At 53.1% G+C, this 16,856-nt stretch overlaps 6 protein-coding genes across 6 annotated transcripts; 3 read left to right on the top strand and 3 right to left on the bottom strand.

Moving 5' to 3' along the window:
• Nucleotides 1-136: 136 nt before the first annotated feature.
• On the top strand, nucleotides 137-802 carry J4E92_003636 (uncharacterized protein; the record flags this gene model as incomplete). Its single annotated transcript, XM_051495032.1, has 1 exon — nucleotides 137-802. One exon carries the CDS (start codon nucleotides 137-139, stop codon nucleotides 800-802), a length of 666 nt encoding a protein of 221 aa, XP_051355325.1.
• A 1,613-nt stretch (nucleotides 803-2,415) lies between these two features.
• Nucleotides 2,416-5,541, bottom strand: J4E92_003635 (uncharacterized protein; the record flags this gene model as incomplete). The annotated part of the gene is made up of 1 exon (XM_051495031.1): nucleotides 2,416-5,541. The coding sequence occupies one exon, from the start codon at nucleotides 5,539-5,541 to the stop codon at nucleotides 2,416-2,418; it is 3,126 nt and encodes a 1,041-aa protein (XP_051355324.1).
• Nucleotides 5,542-5,723: 182 nt separating this feature from the next.
• Nucleotides 5,724-7,190, top strand: J4E92_003634 (uncharacterized protein; the record flags this gene model as incomplete). The annotated part of the gene is made up of 1 exon (XM_051495030.1): nucleotides 5,724-7,190. The coding sequence occupies one exon, from the start codon at nucleotides 5,724-5,726 to the stop codon at nucleotides 7,188-7,190; it is 1,467 nt and encodes a 488-aa protein (XP_051355323.1).
• Nucleotides 7,191-8,333: 1,143 nt separating this feature from the next.
• Nucleotides 8,334-10,017, bottom strand: J4E92_003633 (uncharacterized protein; the record flags this gene model as incomplete). Its single annotated transcript, XM_051495029.1, has 5 exons — nucleotides 8,334-8,867; nucleotides 8,915-9,233; nucleotides 9,286-9,611; nucleotides 9,659-9,700; nucleotides 9,757-10,017. 5 exons carry the CDS (start codon nucleotides 10,015-10,017, stop codon nucleotides 8,334-8,336), a joined length of 1,482 nt encoding a protein of 493 aa, XP_051355322.1.
• A 663-nt stretch (nucleotides 10,018-10,680) lies between these two features.
• J4E92_003632 (uncharacterized protein) lies at nucleotides 10,681-11,718 on the top strand (the record flags this gene model as incomplete). Its single annotated transcript, XM_051495028.1, has 2 exons — nucleotides 10,681-10,714; nucleotides 10,775-11,718. The coding sequence occupies 2 exons, from the start codon at nucleotides 10,681-10,683 to the stop codon at nucleotides 11,716-11,718; spliced, it is 978 nt and encodes a 325-aa protein (XP_051355321.1).
• A 2,694-nt stretch (nucleotides 11,719-14,412) lies between these two features.
• Nucleotides 14,413-15,483, bottom strand: J4E92_003631 (uncharacterized protein; the record flags this gene model as incomplete). Its single annotated transcript, XM_051495027.1, has 2 exons — nucleotides 14,413-15,241; nucleotides 15,386-15,483. The coding sequence occupies 2 exons, from the start codon at nucleotides 15,481-15,483 to the stop codon at nucleotides 14,413-14,415; spliced, it is 927 nt and encodes a 308-aa protein (XP_051355320.1).
• Between the last annotated feature and the right edge of the window lie 1,373 nt (nucleotides 15,484-16,856).

Here is a 16,856-nt window from a genome sequence, read left to right as displayed (position 1 = left end):
ACGCGCGCGATTCTCGCTCACCTCGACAATATCAACTATCTCAGTGCGCCAGATTTTGACTTCCTCTCTTGAATCTATTCCGATTATCTACTCTTTAACAACACCCCCTGACAACACCTGCATCAATAGGTACATCATGGCGCTTACGAAGGACCAACTTCTCGAACTCCACCGGAAGGCCACCCGACTGCTCGAGATCAAGCTCGCGCGTGTTCCCAGGCGCATCTTCACATTCGGTAGTCGCCCTACTATCCACGAGTACTACACCAAGGCACCTACCATCTACGTCCCGAGTATACCAGAGCAGTACCAGCTGGAATATCTACTTGCCAACTACAACGCGGTTCTGGCCGCCGATTTCAAAGCCATCAAGACGCCAGGCGTAGACATCGACGCCGTCAAAGCGATATGGTACTGGCAAATCGACAAGTCGCACTCTTTCAGTCGTTACCACGCTGTCGTCCGATATGATATCCTGACCGCCGTCATCGTAGGCGCGTCAAAAGACCCAGGTGCATACTGCCCCGGATCAGCGCAACAATTCATCCACGCCTTTGTTCTTGCGTGGAAAGAAGCAGTGTCGCAATCAACTTCTTTCACCGAACGGGAGGCCTTCTTGAAGCTGTGGGCAGGAGGGGATCATGATGTGATGCAATGGCGCTCATGGCAGCTCGTCGCCATGCGTCGGGCTGTTGCGCAGATGATGAAGAAGGTGCCTGAGCTCCCTTTCCCTGCTAGTGAGCTCTGGGACAAGGTCCAACAGCAGCCTGAAGTCGAGTGGAAGAGGCATGGACATGCGTAGGCGGCGCAATGGATTAAACATGTGTCGGAGGAGAGCGAGCTTGCGGCCAATCAGAAGGCCGGAGATGCGGAGATGGAGGGTGTGGAGGCCGGTTTGTGTGGGTTGGGAATGGGGGAAGCGCCCGGATACCTTTGCGAAGAGCTGTTCGAGCAGCCACATGTGAAGGCTTTGCTCCTGGACATCGAGGAACCTAACCCGGAGCTGCCAAAGGAGAGATGGGATATGCAAGCTATGTGGATGGATCCTTCTGCGGCGATTGCATTCATGAAAGGTGTGAGTAGCACCGCGGTTGATGAGCTGGACACTGCGCTGCAAAACATGTCTTTTATAACCTAAAACTGTTGTGTAGTTGCGTGCCTGCGATATAGCAGCACATGTATAGTAGAAATAAACTTACCTTCTACTCTTTATTTACGCTGTGACCTTTGACAAGTAAGAATCTAAACAGGTCTGCCGCTTACATTAACATAAAAGTCTACAAAGTAGATAGCTTAACGTCGATGTAGGCCCTAGACCTACTTAGGTTTTTCTTAGGTTGACGTACTGTGATATAGAAAAAGAATTGGCAAAAAACAAAATGATGGCGCTGACAACCTACTAACACAGAGTCGTACCCTATAGCGTGCTTTCTGTTGTCAACTGTAGTGAATCGAACCCACGAGCGACCATGGGTATGACTCTGCAATGCTGATAGCCAGTGTGGGTGAGACAACTGACTAGACTAGCCGGTGATGCGCATTGCTGTCTTCTTCGTTTCAATGAGAAAGTCTTCGGTGGTGGGCTTTATATACCTAGAGAATGTCGCGATAGACATACTACAAGCAATTTTGGGGGTGAGGCGGCGGGCTGCGATGTGAGGTGAAGGACGCACGTCATTGTGGGCGTGGACGGGAGAGTCTGTGCGGAGCTGGTGGTTTAGGCGAGAGTGTTGACGATGGGAAAGATGACGAGCTGCAGGTGAGGGGACCTCATGTGAGCGCGGAGATGATGAGTTGCGAATGCCTTGACACGCTTTGGAAGGAACAGCGAATGCAGCGGATGATTGAGAGACTGCAAGACAGAGAAGACAATGGGAGTTAACTCATTGAAAAGAGGTGACAAAGTGTCCTAGGTGAGGCACTGGAAGTCGAAGTAAACATGGAGGCGCCGATGACATAGCAAACGAGAACGTTAGAGTGTGGGAGATGCTGATGGAGCGGTGAGAGAAACTCGTATGATGCAAGAGTGAACAGGTGCTTTGCCGACTACATTGGTATACAAGTTAACGTTCGCAAGATCCAAAGGTAATGTAGACTTCCAGGTGATACGTTTCCCGCGCGTTCTGGACAGGTGCTTGCCGACTACATTAGTATACAAGCCAAAGTTTCGCAAGATCCAAAGGTAATGTAGACTCCTAGGTGGTACGTATTTAGCTTCTTCCTGGTACGAGTTGGTCCAATCCAGATGTCCAGAGTCACGATCAAGACCAGGGTGACGGGCACCTTGAAGTATAGTTTTACATTTCTCTTGCTTCACTTTCTTACTACGAGGGTAAAGCGTGACGCACCTCCCGATGTGGAACTCTAATACAGTAACACGAAGCCAAGCCAGCGTTAATCATGCACATCCTCCGCTCATGTACTCGCCTGCTTCAAAGCTTCTAGCTTCTCAACCTGTCTCCTCAGCATAACAAGGGCACCCAGACTGATCTTTCTGAGTCCATCACGCTCTCCCTCTTCACTACCCTCAGCGCTTTGTTCGACAACATCCTTAGCGGCTTCGATGGCCTTGTCGAGAAGTTTTGGCGCACCGTCTTCTTGACTCCGGTAGAGGTACTGTAATTCTTCCTTGAAGGGCGCGACTTCATGTGTGAGTGCGTGATGGATGAAAGCGCGGGCGCGGAAGTAAGCGCGTTCAGTATAAAGCGCCGAACTCAGCTTGGTCTCTGGCGCTGAGCGATGAACATCGTAGCCAGCTTCGTTGTAGTAAGGTTCCTTAACTAGTACGAGTCCCATGATGGAGACGAGAACCTGTAGTAGCGTGCTCTTCGCGGGACTCCAGCTCTCATTCCGCTCGTCGGTGTGCCATGTGCCCAGTAGACTCAGACAGATCTTGCCGTCCTCGTATAGGTTTGGGTTGACAGGCCCGTTGCCGTTTGTCCAGCTGTGGAAAAAGGCTGATGGTGCTTCTTGTGGGTAGGCCGATCCGAGGTGGAAGTCGATGACGAAGGGCGCGTACTCGTAGGGTGTGTCGTTGGGGCCGATCATGAGGACGCGGAGGAGATCTAATCGAGATTCCCATGTGCGGACGAAGATGCCTGGTGGAAGTGAGCTTCGGAGGATCTTGTGCTCTTTCGCTATCCGGCGCATGAAGGCTGACGAGGAAGCTGAAGATTGGGAGACGTAGTGATGAGAAGATGGTGGGGCTTCTTCGAGGATGAGGAAAGAGGCCGGGCCTTCTGTGGGTTGCTCTGTATGATCATCCAGTGCTATACCACCGTCTTCATCGGGTTGCTCTTCGGGAGTCGTCTTGGATGTATCGACCTCTTTTGTGATGTCGACAAGGTCAGGCATGGATGTGTCCGTATTGCCATCGTCTTCTTCCTCTTCATCCTCATCTTCCGTCGACCAATCCCCTTCGTCGCCAACAGGCTGTTCACCATCCATGCCCTCATACTCAATCCACATCTCGTTGAATGACGCCGTGTCGAAATCGCTCTCATCACTCTCGTCAGAGTCATCGATGTATTCACCCTCTAGCGGATCCATGTTGCCGAAATCATCAGCCATGTCGCTGCTGTAGGCAAGAGTGACGCGTTCATAGGGAACCTTGACATCCACAACAGGCTTTGCTGCGCCAAGGCGAACCGTGAGCTTCCCGTCCAGGCCCAGGTCAATAACCTCTCCAAACCAGTCGGGGCCAGTGACGTTGAGCGGCGTCTGTACACCTTCGATTGAGTCTGGATGTACAAGTACAAAGTCGCCGCGCCTTCGTGTTAGTGCTGGGAAAGAGTAAATGTCGTATAGACTGACGTCTTCAACGGTCTCGTGTAATTCTCCTGTGCTTGACGGGGGAAGTAGGTCTGGGCCGAAGAACTCAATGGAAGGATTCTTGAACCACCGCACAGTGGCTATCCGATCTCGGCCCTTGACTGTCTGGACTACACCCACTTTCGAAGGCTTCTTTGTCGCAGAGTCATCAGCGTTGTCACCCTCGCGATTCTCTTTGGAGAAAACAACTTCACCAGGCCAGACCTCATCGTCGTCTTCCACATTGGGGTCTGGCAGTAGAGACGAGCTGAGATCGTGCGTTATCGACAGGTCTTGCCATTGAACGGTGACCCGACTGTGAGTCTGCATCACTAAGAAGACATTGAGATCGTATCCCAGGCTTTCCGTCCGCGCGATGCGTGTCACCTTCCCTTGTGGATATCCGTTGGGTAGTTCCCTCGTGCCGTCGTACTTTACAGCTGCGCCGGCGATGTCCTTGAACCGTACCCGATCACCTACGGCCACATCGGTAACATGGTATGACTTGTCGACACCGTTTTCGGAGACGGGGAGGGTCGTAGCGGTACCTCCTGACGCATCGTATCTGTAGAAGTTGGGGCTTTCGAATTCGTCTCGACCGATCGTCGCAGGCGGCTCGTCTGCATTGAAGGCGACGTTGCGCGCGCCAATACTTCTTGCTAGCCACTGCACGTCGATCTCGGATGCTCTTGTCTCGACTACCATGCCCACAGGCGGTACGCTCGGATCGTATGCACCAAATCTCCAGTTTCCCCGCCGCAGGTTGCCCTTTTTGGTCTTGACTGTATCGCCCACGCTGAGCCGCTCGAGAGTGGTGTCGTCTTGTTCCAGCTCTGCCGGGTCCTCGACGACCACGACTGAGTTGTTGGCCAGCCTGATGGCGACCTCGTCGTATACGTTCTCTACCCGCCCCACCCAGTCGCCGTAGACGACTAAGGCGCCCTCGACAAATTCGTGCACGTTGATGAGCTCGTCGGCCGGAATGTTCCGTATAGATAGGTCGTCGGTGGTTGTCTGTGTGATTTGGCCGCCGTTGAAGAGGGTCGCGGGGAAGAGGGTGCAGACTGCCTGGGTGCCAATGACCGTGCCACTAATATGATCTTCGGCCTTCCTCTTGACCACATCGCCTACGTACAGCGCGCGATCTAGCAGCTGAAGCTTTGCTTCTGGTATGAGTTCCGTCTTGTACTGGGTCTGCCATGACACTAGGACCGTACCCCGCGGCGGGATACCGTCTTTCATGAACTTCCAAAAATCTTCCCTGGGGATATCGGTATGGCGTTCGATGTCGTCGGGGTAGTCGCGCTGTGGCCGGGGCTCGTGCGAGTCGACATCGCCGAAAGATCTCTCTATGATGCCGACGCTGTACTTGTCGTCCTTGAGCCCCACGGTATCCTCGACACAGAAGACGACATCCTGCGCGCTTTGCATTTGGCGTGCTGAAGTATGCGGTGGTGTGAATTCTGCCACTTCTGCAGTGTTGGCTGGGTTTTGCGGTACTGAAAAGGTATTGGAGGCGGTGAAGAAAGGCACGAGGTGATTCGAGGGTAACGTTCGCGGCGAAATCGGTCGTGTCGGTGCAGCTTCGTCGTCGGCGGTCGAGAGGTCTGTGAGGAAACGATTCTGGAACAGCTCAGCAAGGAAGCGCTCGACTGCGTTAGGTTGCTGTGGTCGATTTGCGTCGTTGTCCGCGCTATTGGGGTTGTCTGTGTGGGAGTGGCCGCGATCCATGAGTCCTGCGGTTCCAATGTTGCGGTAGCGGCCGCATGTGAAGTGCAAAGGGCGCTAAGGCGGCAAGGGTCAGCCTCGTGGCACCTCCGCCCGCAACTCGACACCTGGGCAGCCACCCCACGCTGCCCTCGACACGCAATTCAACAGCTGCACGCGTCATTGGACGAGTGAAACGCGACAACATGGCGGATCCCCTCTACGAGCTACTGATACCCTACTTCGACGCCCAAGACGCGCAGCTACGGCCCTCCCCCAATGACGCCGTTACCAACACGTACCTCTCCCGCCTCACGACCCTGCCCTTGGCTGCCCTCACCTCCTCAGAGCAGCAATCGCTATCACAAAGCTCGCAGTCTATACTACGATCACTGCAAGCTCTCTCGAAGCGGTCGCATAAACCCATAATATCCTCGACCGACCACCTACTACACCTCCGCAAGACACTCCCGCAGATAGGCCAAGATGCAGGCACGGTACAGGCGCAGCTGCCCAACCTGGAAACAGCAGCGCAGAACTTCTCCGAGAAATACAGCAGAGGGGCAGAAAATGCGATACTAGACAGACGGAGAAAGGCAATGTTGCTGTCCCGGAACATTGACCGCGTATCCGATGTGCTCGACCTACCGACCCTCCTCTCGTCCGCCATCAGCTCCTCTACAGCCGCCGCACAAGCCTCGTCATCCACGGCCACGGCCAACGCGAACTATGCCTCGGCTCTCGATCTCCACGCACACATCAAGCGCCTCCATACGCTATACCCAAACTCCGAGCTGGTCTCATCACTCACTGCCCAGGCTGAGCAGGAGATGAAGACCATGACCACCAACCTCATAAGCTCGCTCCAGACTCAGGGCATCAAGCTGGCAGGTGCTATGCGAACGATTGGGTGGCTCAGACGAGTGGCGCCAGAACTGGACGAAGCATGGTCAACAAAACAAGCTGGCATAGGCAGTGGAGAAGGCACACTGGGCGCATTGTTTCTCGTCTGCCGATTGGTCTGCCTGGAGTTGATGCTCGGCGCTCTAGATCCTCTACGCGAACTGGCAGACCAAGAGACAGAAAAGCGGACAACCAAGGCAGCGAAAGGCGACGCTGGCTGGGCCGTGGGTCAGCAAACAGAAAAGTACCTGAAGAAGTATCTTGAAGTCTTCCGGGAGCAGAGCTTCGCCATCATATCTATGTACAAGAGCATCTTCCCCTCCGCCCTACCAGCACCAGGGTCCGACGAAAGCGCGCCAGCTGTAAAGCCAGTCAACACCTCCAACCCTCTACAACCGATACCGTCGGCCCTCGCAACGTTTCCGCTACACCTCGTAGAGATGCTTTTCGACACCCTACGAACATATCTACCAAACGTACAAGATCGCTCCCAGCGCGACTCGCTCCTCACACAGGTCTTATACTGCGCTGGTTCGCTGGGTAGACTGGGCGGTGACTTTAGCATGATGATCGCTCTCCTGGAAGAGGACTTGCGTGCGGAATTGGAAGAAAGCACAGATGATACGGAAGAGCAGGAGGTTGAGGAAGAGTGGGTAGAGGTCATGAAGAAGCACCGTGTCCAGGCATCAAGACTTGAACTACTCGCTTCTGGTGTTGGCTCGGGAAGGACGAGTAGTCCTGTAGACCGAGCTGCGAGCCCAATGAGATAGAGCTTTTGCTGTACTCCGGTTCCAATACACGCCCGATGTCTACATGGTCCTTTGTCTTATCGGCACGTCGATGTGAAGGTCCGCGGACACTTCCTGAAAGCATTTCCGCGAATCCTTATCTAGCACACGCGCATGCCGTACACCTCTTGGAGATTCGCCGACCGATTAGGCCTAGCGTACCTGCATCTTGAGCACCTTGGGAGGTTTTTTCCAATCGAACTCGGATAAGGAACTACGCCATTCTCAGGGAAGGACCAGCGAATCCCTCCAGGCTACATTCTTAGGTCTCACTCGAGGGTCTAATTCCCTCTTTATCCTTCTGGCGTAAGTGCTCTCCTCAGACCTGTGCGGGCATATGCCGGATCATGATATTGACTTTCAGATCCAAGAGTCACTGGGTTGACGATGCTTCTCATTCACTGGCACCATCGGATACCTCCCGACTACGTTTCCAGGTCTAATTTGAGCTTATAAACCTGTCTGTATCCTCCTGGTGTAATCATCTTTCGTTACACAATCAGAGATATAGCGTATGCTACAAGGCCCTTGCCGTAGACAATGATAGTAGGCTTACGCTATGCTCTGTAGGAAGGACCACGTATATCTTAAGATGCCTCTTCTTACTTAGCTCTACATTTTAATGCACTATTGTAGCCTCTACAGGGTAGTGTGCCGCACTAAACTGGTGGGCGGTAGATCGATGTATCCATCAAACTGCTCGTGCATGCTGCGAGGTTTTAGCCCAAAGAGCCAACAATGTTGGCCAAACTCACGTTCTGGGGCCTCTTACTCCGTGGATTTACTGAGCGGGCGGAATACAACCTTGGAAGTCGTGTCATGAGATAGAGTTGATCGCCTCACCTAGTATACGTCCAGGGTGCATAGGAATGGTCAACAGGAAGTGTCATGTATGAGCCTGATATGCTTCAAGGCCTGTGGGGATTGCCCATGCTGTCCGTGGAGAGCTTGAAGTACAACCCGCTACTCTGTAACATCGTTTACATGGCTTGTATAAATCTTGAAGTCCATCACGCTATCATTCAAATTTACACTCAAAACTCAAAAGTCACGCGACATCCTCCAGGCTGGACTCAATTCATGTGACATTTGTATACTCTTGCTGTGACTTGGACCACTGCGCAGCTATATCTGATACCTAAAATCCGGTTCGCGATCTGTATACTGCTTGCCAGCAGGCATGATATACCCTTGGGCGAGCTTGATATCCTTTCTCTTCTCTCTTCTCCTATAAATCGCGATAACAATCCACCATCCGCACCACGCAAACGCTAAACAGCCCAAACTCCACGCGTGGCCCAAGGTATACTTCGGCGCCGCATTGCTCTGATAGATCTGGCCAGATACCACACCACCGATATTGGTGAGTGTGAGCAAGATGCCTAGAGAAGCAGCGCGTTTGCCATCGGGCGCACAATTGGCAGATAGCCAGGTGATGTTTCCGCCGGTGCAGAGGAAGCAGGCTGTGGCGACAAGGTAGGTGGCGAAGTATTGGACGTATGGGCTTACTGGAGAGAGGAGGATGGCGTAGCCGGCGATGCCTACGGGCGCCATCGTGATCAGTGGCAAGAACCGCGTTTGATACCGGTCAGAAAGGTATGCACCGATTGCGTAGACGATGGCGCCCCAGATGTTGACGGGAATAACGAGGTATTGCGCCTGTGCATGTCAGTGCTGTATCCAGAACTGTAAGTGGCTAGCAGTACCTGTTTGGTGGAGAAGTTGAACCCATTTCTGATGATGATAGGTAAGAAGGTTCCGAAACCATACAGAATCGTCACGACGGCGATCTGAATCACACCATGCACCCAACTCTTGATGTCCTTCGCAGCTTCTTTGATATCAGCCTTTCCATAATGACCGGAGCCCTCAGAGTCGGAGTAGGCCTGCGTTCGATGTGCGCGCTGGCGCATGAGAGCCTTCTCGTCATCATTGAGGAAATACGCTGTCTCGAAGGATTTGGGGACAAGGAAGATGCAGCAGGCTGCCCATATTATGGTGATGATACCCTCGATAATATATAGCCTGCATCACATATTAGCATAAAGGGAATCAAGGCGCAAAAGCTGCAACCTACCATCTCCACCCCGACCACCCAGCAACTCCGTTCATATACAGAATGCCGAATGCGATGAGGCCACCAAAGGCACCCGACAACGCTGACGCGATGAACAGATATGCTATACGGATGCCGAGCTCTTCTCTAGTATACCAGTTACACAGAAAAAGTGTCATCGCCGGGAAGAGACACCCTTCAAAGAAGCCAAGGAAGATGCGGGTGGTAACCAGGCCAGCGAAGTTCTGCACAAAGCCAGTGCAGAGACATGTGATACCCCAGCAAAAGGTGATCGTGGGAATGACTCTATTGAACTGGAGACGCTTGACTAGCAACGAAGTCGGAAACTGTTTGACGTCAGACATGCAGAGTCGTAGCTGGAAATAACACATACTTCAGCGAGAATGTAGAAGATGTAGAACACCGATACAGCCGTCTACAATTTTGTTAATCTCTCAATCTTTAGACCTCTTGATGGAAAACGTGACGCACGTTCAGCTCGCTTCCTTTCAGTCCAATATCCGTCGTCATACCCTGCGTCGCAGCAAACCCAATGTTACCGCGATCCAGATAGCTGATGAGCATCAGCATCATCATGACTGGTGCAACGAAGCAGTCCAGCTTCCGTCGCAACGCATCTTCTTTCTTCTTGTTCTCCACAATCTCTGGGGTCTCATCTTGCGCAAGGTATTCGCGCTGCACTTGTTCGTGTTTCTCGTCGGTCAGCGAGCGTTGCAGGCCTGGCGTTGCCATTGCCGAAAGGGGTCAGGAAGCGAGGGAAACGGTAGCGGATAGCTTCCTGATGCCTTATCCGAGCTCAAAGATCAAGTAGTCTCGTCTATTATGCATCTTCCATAGAAAGGCGTGAATCCGGTATGTATAAACGCTATGCCCCTTCCTGCGTTCATTACTCGTGTCCATCGTCTAGGCCTAGGTCCTTCTCCAACTTCCATGAATCCTCCATCACTCGCTTCGATACGCAGGACGCCTGAAGAGTGAGTGACACAGAAAGGCTGCATGTCGACGTCGGTGGCAGGGTGTAGAGTATTAGCCGGATTGCCGATCTGCGAACGTTGCGGAGGTGGAGAAGCCATGTGTGGTTCCCCAATGCGGGGTGAGATGCGGGGCTAGCTTGGGGAAGCACGACGCGGCTTGGTATGATGGGTGTTCTGAGAAAGGAAGTAATTTCTGCGAGCAGATGGCCAGGATGAATGGTGGTGTGCGGGGAAAGGTATTGGTGAGTCCGTCGCAACTGCAATCCCGCTTGAGGAAACATCGCGCTACTGGGCATGGCTCCTGCCAATTGACATCTCACAACAACAAGCTGATACTACAATTGCGAAAATACTCTCATAAATCTAAAGAGAAGGAAACGATAATCGACGAGAAGGCACTGGCGATCACGTTCTCAACACAATGTCGTCACCAAGCAAGACTGTGGCCTTCATCGGTGCGTTCCTTCCTACCTAGCTAATTCCAATCCATCACTTCTCATACTTACGTTTCGCAGGTCTTGGCGTAATGGGCTATCCCATGGCCCTCAATCTTCGTAAAGGTCTCGACACCTGCCATACCCTCCTAATCTGCGACGTATCCACCTCCGCGCTCGAAAAGTTCCAATCAGACGCCTCAGGCCAGGGTCCAGTGGAAGTAGTAAAGAACGGATATGATGCTGTCCAAAGAGCCAACACCGTTATAACAATGCTTCCAGATTCGAATGCTGTACAGAAGGTGTACCTTGATAAAGAAACGGGGGTGCTCGCTGGTGCGGAGGCACTACCGGAAGCTGGAGAGGGAAAGTTGATCATGGAATGCGGTACCATCGAAACGGCTACGATACTGGAGGTTGCGAAAGCAGTGGAGAACTCTAGCGCGAGCAAGATGCTGACATTTGTTGATGCGCCGGTGTCTGGTGGGCCCATGGGTGCGCAGGATGGTACGCTGGCGTTCATGGCAGGCGCGAACAACAAGGACATCTTCCCTACTGTAAAGGGCTATCTAAGCCACATGGGCAAGCCGGATACGATATTCCTCTGCGGCGACATCGGCGCAGGCACGGCGTTCAAGGTCATCAACAACTACCTCAGTGCCATCACATCGCTCGCCGCGTCTGAAGCGCTGAACATCGGCTCGAAGATGGGGCTAGACGTCGCCCTACTTACGGACGTCATCAATGTTTCTGGGGGTCAGTGTTGGGTCACTAGCAAGAGCAACCCAGTACCGGGCATTCAAGCCAATGTGCCGAGTTCGCGAGGGTACGAAGGCGGGTTCCGCATCGAGCTTTGTGCAAAGGTTTTGGGTATGGGGAGTCAACTTGCGGAGATGGTAGGCGCGCGTACTGTACTCGATAAGCCTACGTTGGAGGCTTTTGGCGAGGCTATGCGGGATGAGAGGTATCAAGGGAAGGACGCGAGGGTCGTGTATAAGTGGTTGAATGAGAGTGAGAGAAGGTAGGATTCTGTATAAGCTCCTCGCATCTTCTACAATACCCAAGATTACACCGAGTTGCACCAGCTTCCCAAATCATGTTCCATCGACTTAGTGCTCGACCCATCAACAAGTCTCCTTGCAGAAGCGCGTCGCGAGGCCTAATCAAGGACGATGCGATGCTCGCTGAGGTCGCTTCCAGCGAACTGTTGCATGATCTCGCCGTTCATTACACCATGGATGTAACAATCGCTTACGAGCTTGTGCCGGCCTTCTTTCGCTGGTGTGAAGAGGAAAGGGACGGTTGCCCCGAAGATGACACAGCACACGTCGCCGACTTCGACCAAGTCGCCTATTGGAGCTAATCCGATACGCCCATCTCTAGTCAGAAACAAACTCGCGTTGCGGAGATCATAAAAAGCCCTTTGGATCCATATTGCGTCTTTTTTCTCGTGGACTTCCATCACAGCCTCCTGGTCACCCGGTCTCGCCACACGGATACTCTTTTTGTATGCATCAATCAAGTATTGCTGTGTCTCATCGGAAATGGCGGAGAAGCTACTGCTTCCTGGGTAACCCATCGCTAAGCTGCGTAAAAAGTCGACATGTCGTACTGCGATGCCCAACCGTGACGAGCTTCGCATCACATCATCCCATAACGTATCGATGGATACTACCCCTAGCCCGCTGGTCGACGCATATGTGGGATTGACCTCTGCATAGTACCCTTGTATCGTAGATGACCTCCAGATGACGGTGTCGAAGGTGCAAGCACCAACGCTCAATCCATTCTCGCCATACTGGGTGGCTGTGAAGAGTTCTGTGGCGCCTCCCGCTTGAAACCAATAGGTCGGCTCCGCTATTTTCGGGCGATATGCCCCAGCAACATGCCATACTGGTAGCCAAGAAGGATGCATGTCGCCCATAAGTCTTTCTCTACTGTTGTGAGTGACAGCCGAAAGAACGAACGGCGCTTCTGTGGATTCCTCCATCAGTGCATAGGTGAGACGAAGATTGAGATCGTCTATCGAAGGAGTGTAGTCTGCCTCCACGAACGTGTGGCCTGCACTGGCAATCGCGGCTGAACAGCCCAAGAATGCGTAAACATGGTCTCTGGGATCGCTTGCTTCCAGGGGCCGGGCTTCCATAAGGAGCGCCCAAAAGGGCTTCTCTTTGAAGAAAGTGGTGGCTAAGTAAGCCAATCCGCTGCGAGATTGCTGCCATCGTTCCGGCTGATGGATATTGTAATAGAAATAAAGGGCTACGCGTTTTGAAGGAAGAGTCGGGAATTGCTCATCGATACCCCGGAGGATACCCAGGAAGTCTGGTTTTAGATCTATCCACGTTGATAATTCCAATAGATCGGCAATGCCGATGCTGTCTGAGCCCCAAAACATGCAACATTTCTCGGAGATGGCGGCTTCCTGAACAGTCCATACTCGTCCGAACCAGGGAAAGCGGAAGACTTTTGCGACCCCTAACCATCTTCTTTCGTCCATACAAATAGGGTACGGTTTTGTGAAGGGTTCCATTCTGTAGATGTTTCGGTCTGCTTGCAAGAACAGTTCCGCAAGGCATGCATTTGCCTCGAGGATGAGAGCAAATGCATCTTCGGCAATGTTTTGATCATCGCGACTAAGCCAAACAAGTGTACATGTTGCGTTGGCGTACACCTTGCCCATTCTCTTAACTTGATGTCCCTTCTCTCGCTTGTCCTTCTGATTGATGCACAAAGCATCCACCCATAGTACCCGAGGCTGAGATATGTGTCGGAAGTTTCGAAGCGCATCCGCAAGACTGACGGTAATCGGCACCCGCAGTCCATTACACCATATATTAACAGTATCTTTGGCATCACCCCACACGTACGATATCGCTTCGTAGGTCGCTTTTGCAGATTCGATGTCTACAATGCTGAGACTGCAGTCGATATCGTCGCTTTCGCGTCCAGGCCGAAGCTTCAGTACTCGGATGTATTCGCCTTCCGGTATCGGCTCGTAGATAGAGCGGCGTCGTAGTGCCCTATATGTCTCCCCTCGTCGCAATATTGACACAAGAGCAGGCAGATGGGGTTTCGTCATGATGTCTGTGGTACGTGGTGATGCAACGATGGGTTTTATGTCTGTCGAGGCTGGCCCACCGCGTCAGAATTGCCATATTCGCTGCAGCGTCGGCAAAGGCACGTACCTTGTTGACCTTCGATATCGCTCCGAGCGTGGTCATGACATTAAGCACAGACAACAATTGCCTGGAGGCTACAACTACATCAGTTTTGGATCGATGGCAAAGCTGTGGTGTTCGCGAAGTGAAGAAGGCTGAGAGTAGGTGCGAGCAGGCAGCTACAAGCCACCCACATGCTGATAGGCGAGCCGTTATACGTGGACGTGGCCCCCAACATCTTCGCTAAGGTATTGCTGGAACTCTGGCAGATCATTATCGGTACCAGAAAGCACGCCAACTTGCTTGACGGGACGTCAACGGGCACATACTTAAAGCGAACATATAGATATATTAGACCTCTAAAGACCACTTGTGCCCCAGTAGTATCTAATGCCAAACAAAAGAAATACCCCCATACCATGTATATGCCTCCCAACCCAGCCGCGGAACCAACCAGTCCCGCGACATCAGATGCCGCCTGACCCAAGGAAAAGTGGTATGCTGTGGTATCATCCATATGCGAGCCCTAAAACGCCATATAACACCTTAACGAGTCGCTGCTTACGGGCAGGTCAAACTCCTCGTCCTCTTGCTATCGCCCAGTCCCAGGACTTCTCCCCTGACGTGCTTGGGCACTTGGGCTTTCGCCCAGCACTGCATAGCTACTCTGCGCATGAGCTCCACCTCCTCGTCGCGCAGTCTGAGTTGTCGCTTCGCCAGCTTGCTCTTCCTGAGCTTGACGCCCTTCTCTTGGACCGCTTGTCCGGATACCACAAATGGCACCGTAGGATGTGTCAGCCCACGCTTCGAGCTTGGGCGTTCGATCGTAGGGGACGAAACAAGGGACTCGAGGTTCACGCACTCAGCGATGAGAGCCTGAATACCAGCGGAGAGTTGTGTTGCGCGCGAGAGGATGTAGCCCCAGATCTCCGAGCCCTCCCAGAACGGGTCGTTTATAACAGCGTGTTGGAGCGCGGGGAGGATGTGAGGGAGAGGAGGCAGTGTCCTGTCTTCGATGTGCTTTGGTGGTTCTTCTTGCGTTGGCGTCGCGATGTTTGCTGTGCTAAGCAGACTTGCGGCGATGGTAAGGCGGATGTGGCTGTCGGTGCTGAGGGTTGCTGTTACGACGCATGCTGGGCAGCCCCGGGTGCGGCACCAGTCTGATTCTTCGGTTATGAAGCATTGCAGGCCGATGAATGCGCTGCGGGATTCGCCGGAGAAGGCGAGCTCGAGATCAGAGGCGCGTTGTGTGCAGAGTGCGGCGGAGGCTAGTGTTGATGCGCGGGAGAAGAGGGTTACGACGGGCATGATGAGGGCGTGGAGGATATCGCGGTGGAGTATGTAGGTCTGTTTCGCCTGGGGAGAACATTGCGTGTGTGTTGCGCAGAAGCTGGCATGCTCGTTAGTACTTGATATTGCGATTGAGGTTTGCCGTGGAGCTGGGGGTGGATAGGCATGTGGAGGTGGAGAGAAGCGATACGAAGCGCGATAAGCTGCTCGCGACGGGGGAAGAGGAAGAGGAACATGAACATACTCAGCATCACCGGCCAGATGCCTCCTCAGCGCGCAAAAGGCCTTCGACTCGCCCAGCGCCTCTACATCCTCATGTGGGATCACAAAAGGGCTCTCCATCGGCACAGCGTATCCGTAGTCCATCGTATCTCTCTGTCGGCGTGGCTATCTCGCTTCGCATCGGTATGCAGTCGGGCTATCTCGAGTCGAAAGGCAGACGAGAACGAACAAGCTTCTTCGCACGACGAGGCTAAAAAGCAAATAAGAGGGGGAAGAGCAAAGCAAGCAAGATGCCAGGGAAAGAAGGCTTCGAGGGTATTATCATTATTCCCTGCAACGGACGGCCGTTCCCTATTTCACCCCCCAAATGACGCGAACGAGCCTCCCTCATGCCCAGGAGCTCCACCCGCTGCTGCGCTGCCGGGGTGGAGACTGCTGTAGATCTAGACTTGCATATTGCGCACCCCCCTTTCCTTATCCGCCCACGCTTGTGCAGAGCCCGTATCCCACGACTGCTTTATGTAGCCAACTAGCTCGCGCCAGATGGCATCACCACCGGCCGGGAAGTACTGCCTTTCGGATTCGGGCAGAAAACGCGGCGTGGGCGGTTAGTTCCCTGTTGCGCATCAACAGCTTGCTTTTCTCCGCACTTCAGCAGCATCAACAACGAAGAAGCGGTGGAGCATTTATTTTGCGACCTCGTTAATTTGAGGGAAGCGAAATGCCTCCTGTATCTCAGACAGCAGGTGTACCCGCGCCTACGTACTTCTCTCCCTTTCCCCTAAACCAATTTGCGAGCATGATCTTCAATGATGCAAGCGCAGCTACACCGACCCGACCGCGCAGAGGCCGATCGACCCGAACATCGCGATCGAAACGAAAACGACGTCGAGGGTAGAGCGGTCGGTTGACAAGGACGACCCCGCTGAAACACGTTTCGATAAAGAAAGTCGCTAGCCCAAGGGTTCGCGAGAGGCACTAGATATCGCGACATTGTTAACTGCCGCACTATTGGAAGCGCGTAGCGGCCGACATCACCACCTCAGCTGCGCCATCTCTCGACTTGCAGATGTCATGGACGCACCGCCTGTATCTCTGTGCGAATGGTTCTTACACCTGCACTGCGAACTATTCGGCCCTGCGTCGCTGGCGATATCGCTCGGTTTATGAAATATGGAGCCGAATTACGCGTATCGCTTGCTGGTACCGCGGCCGTGAACAGGGTGCGTCCCGTCAACATCGCAACATGCTACAATGACAGGACAGAAATGTTTGCGTGGAACGGAAGATTGGTGGTGAAATTTTCATGACGCTACAATGATTGATTCAGATACAGGCTGATACGGGCTGAGTGGGAATTGGCTGACGATGGCGTTTGCGCTACGGAGGACGGGCGCTCCCGTGATCGACGCTACAGCAGGATGCAGTCTCAACTTTCCTGCTTGAGATGCACTATCGTGGTGCAAACTATCAGTTTCGCTGTTGAGATGACG

Source organism: Alternaria infectoria (genome assembly GCF_024043175.1).
Source record: "Alternaria infectoria strain BMP 0036 chromosome Unknown scaffold_4, whole genome shotgun sequence".
NCBI lineage: Eukaryota > Fungi > Ascomycota > Dothideomycetes > Pleosporales > Pleosporaceae > Alternaria > Alternaria infectoria.
This window is presented reverse-complemented; position numbering and strand designations above follow the sequence as displayed.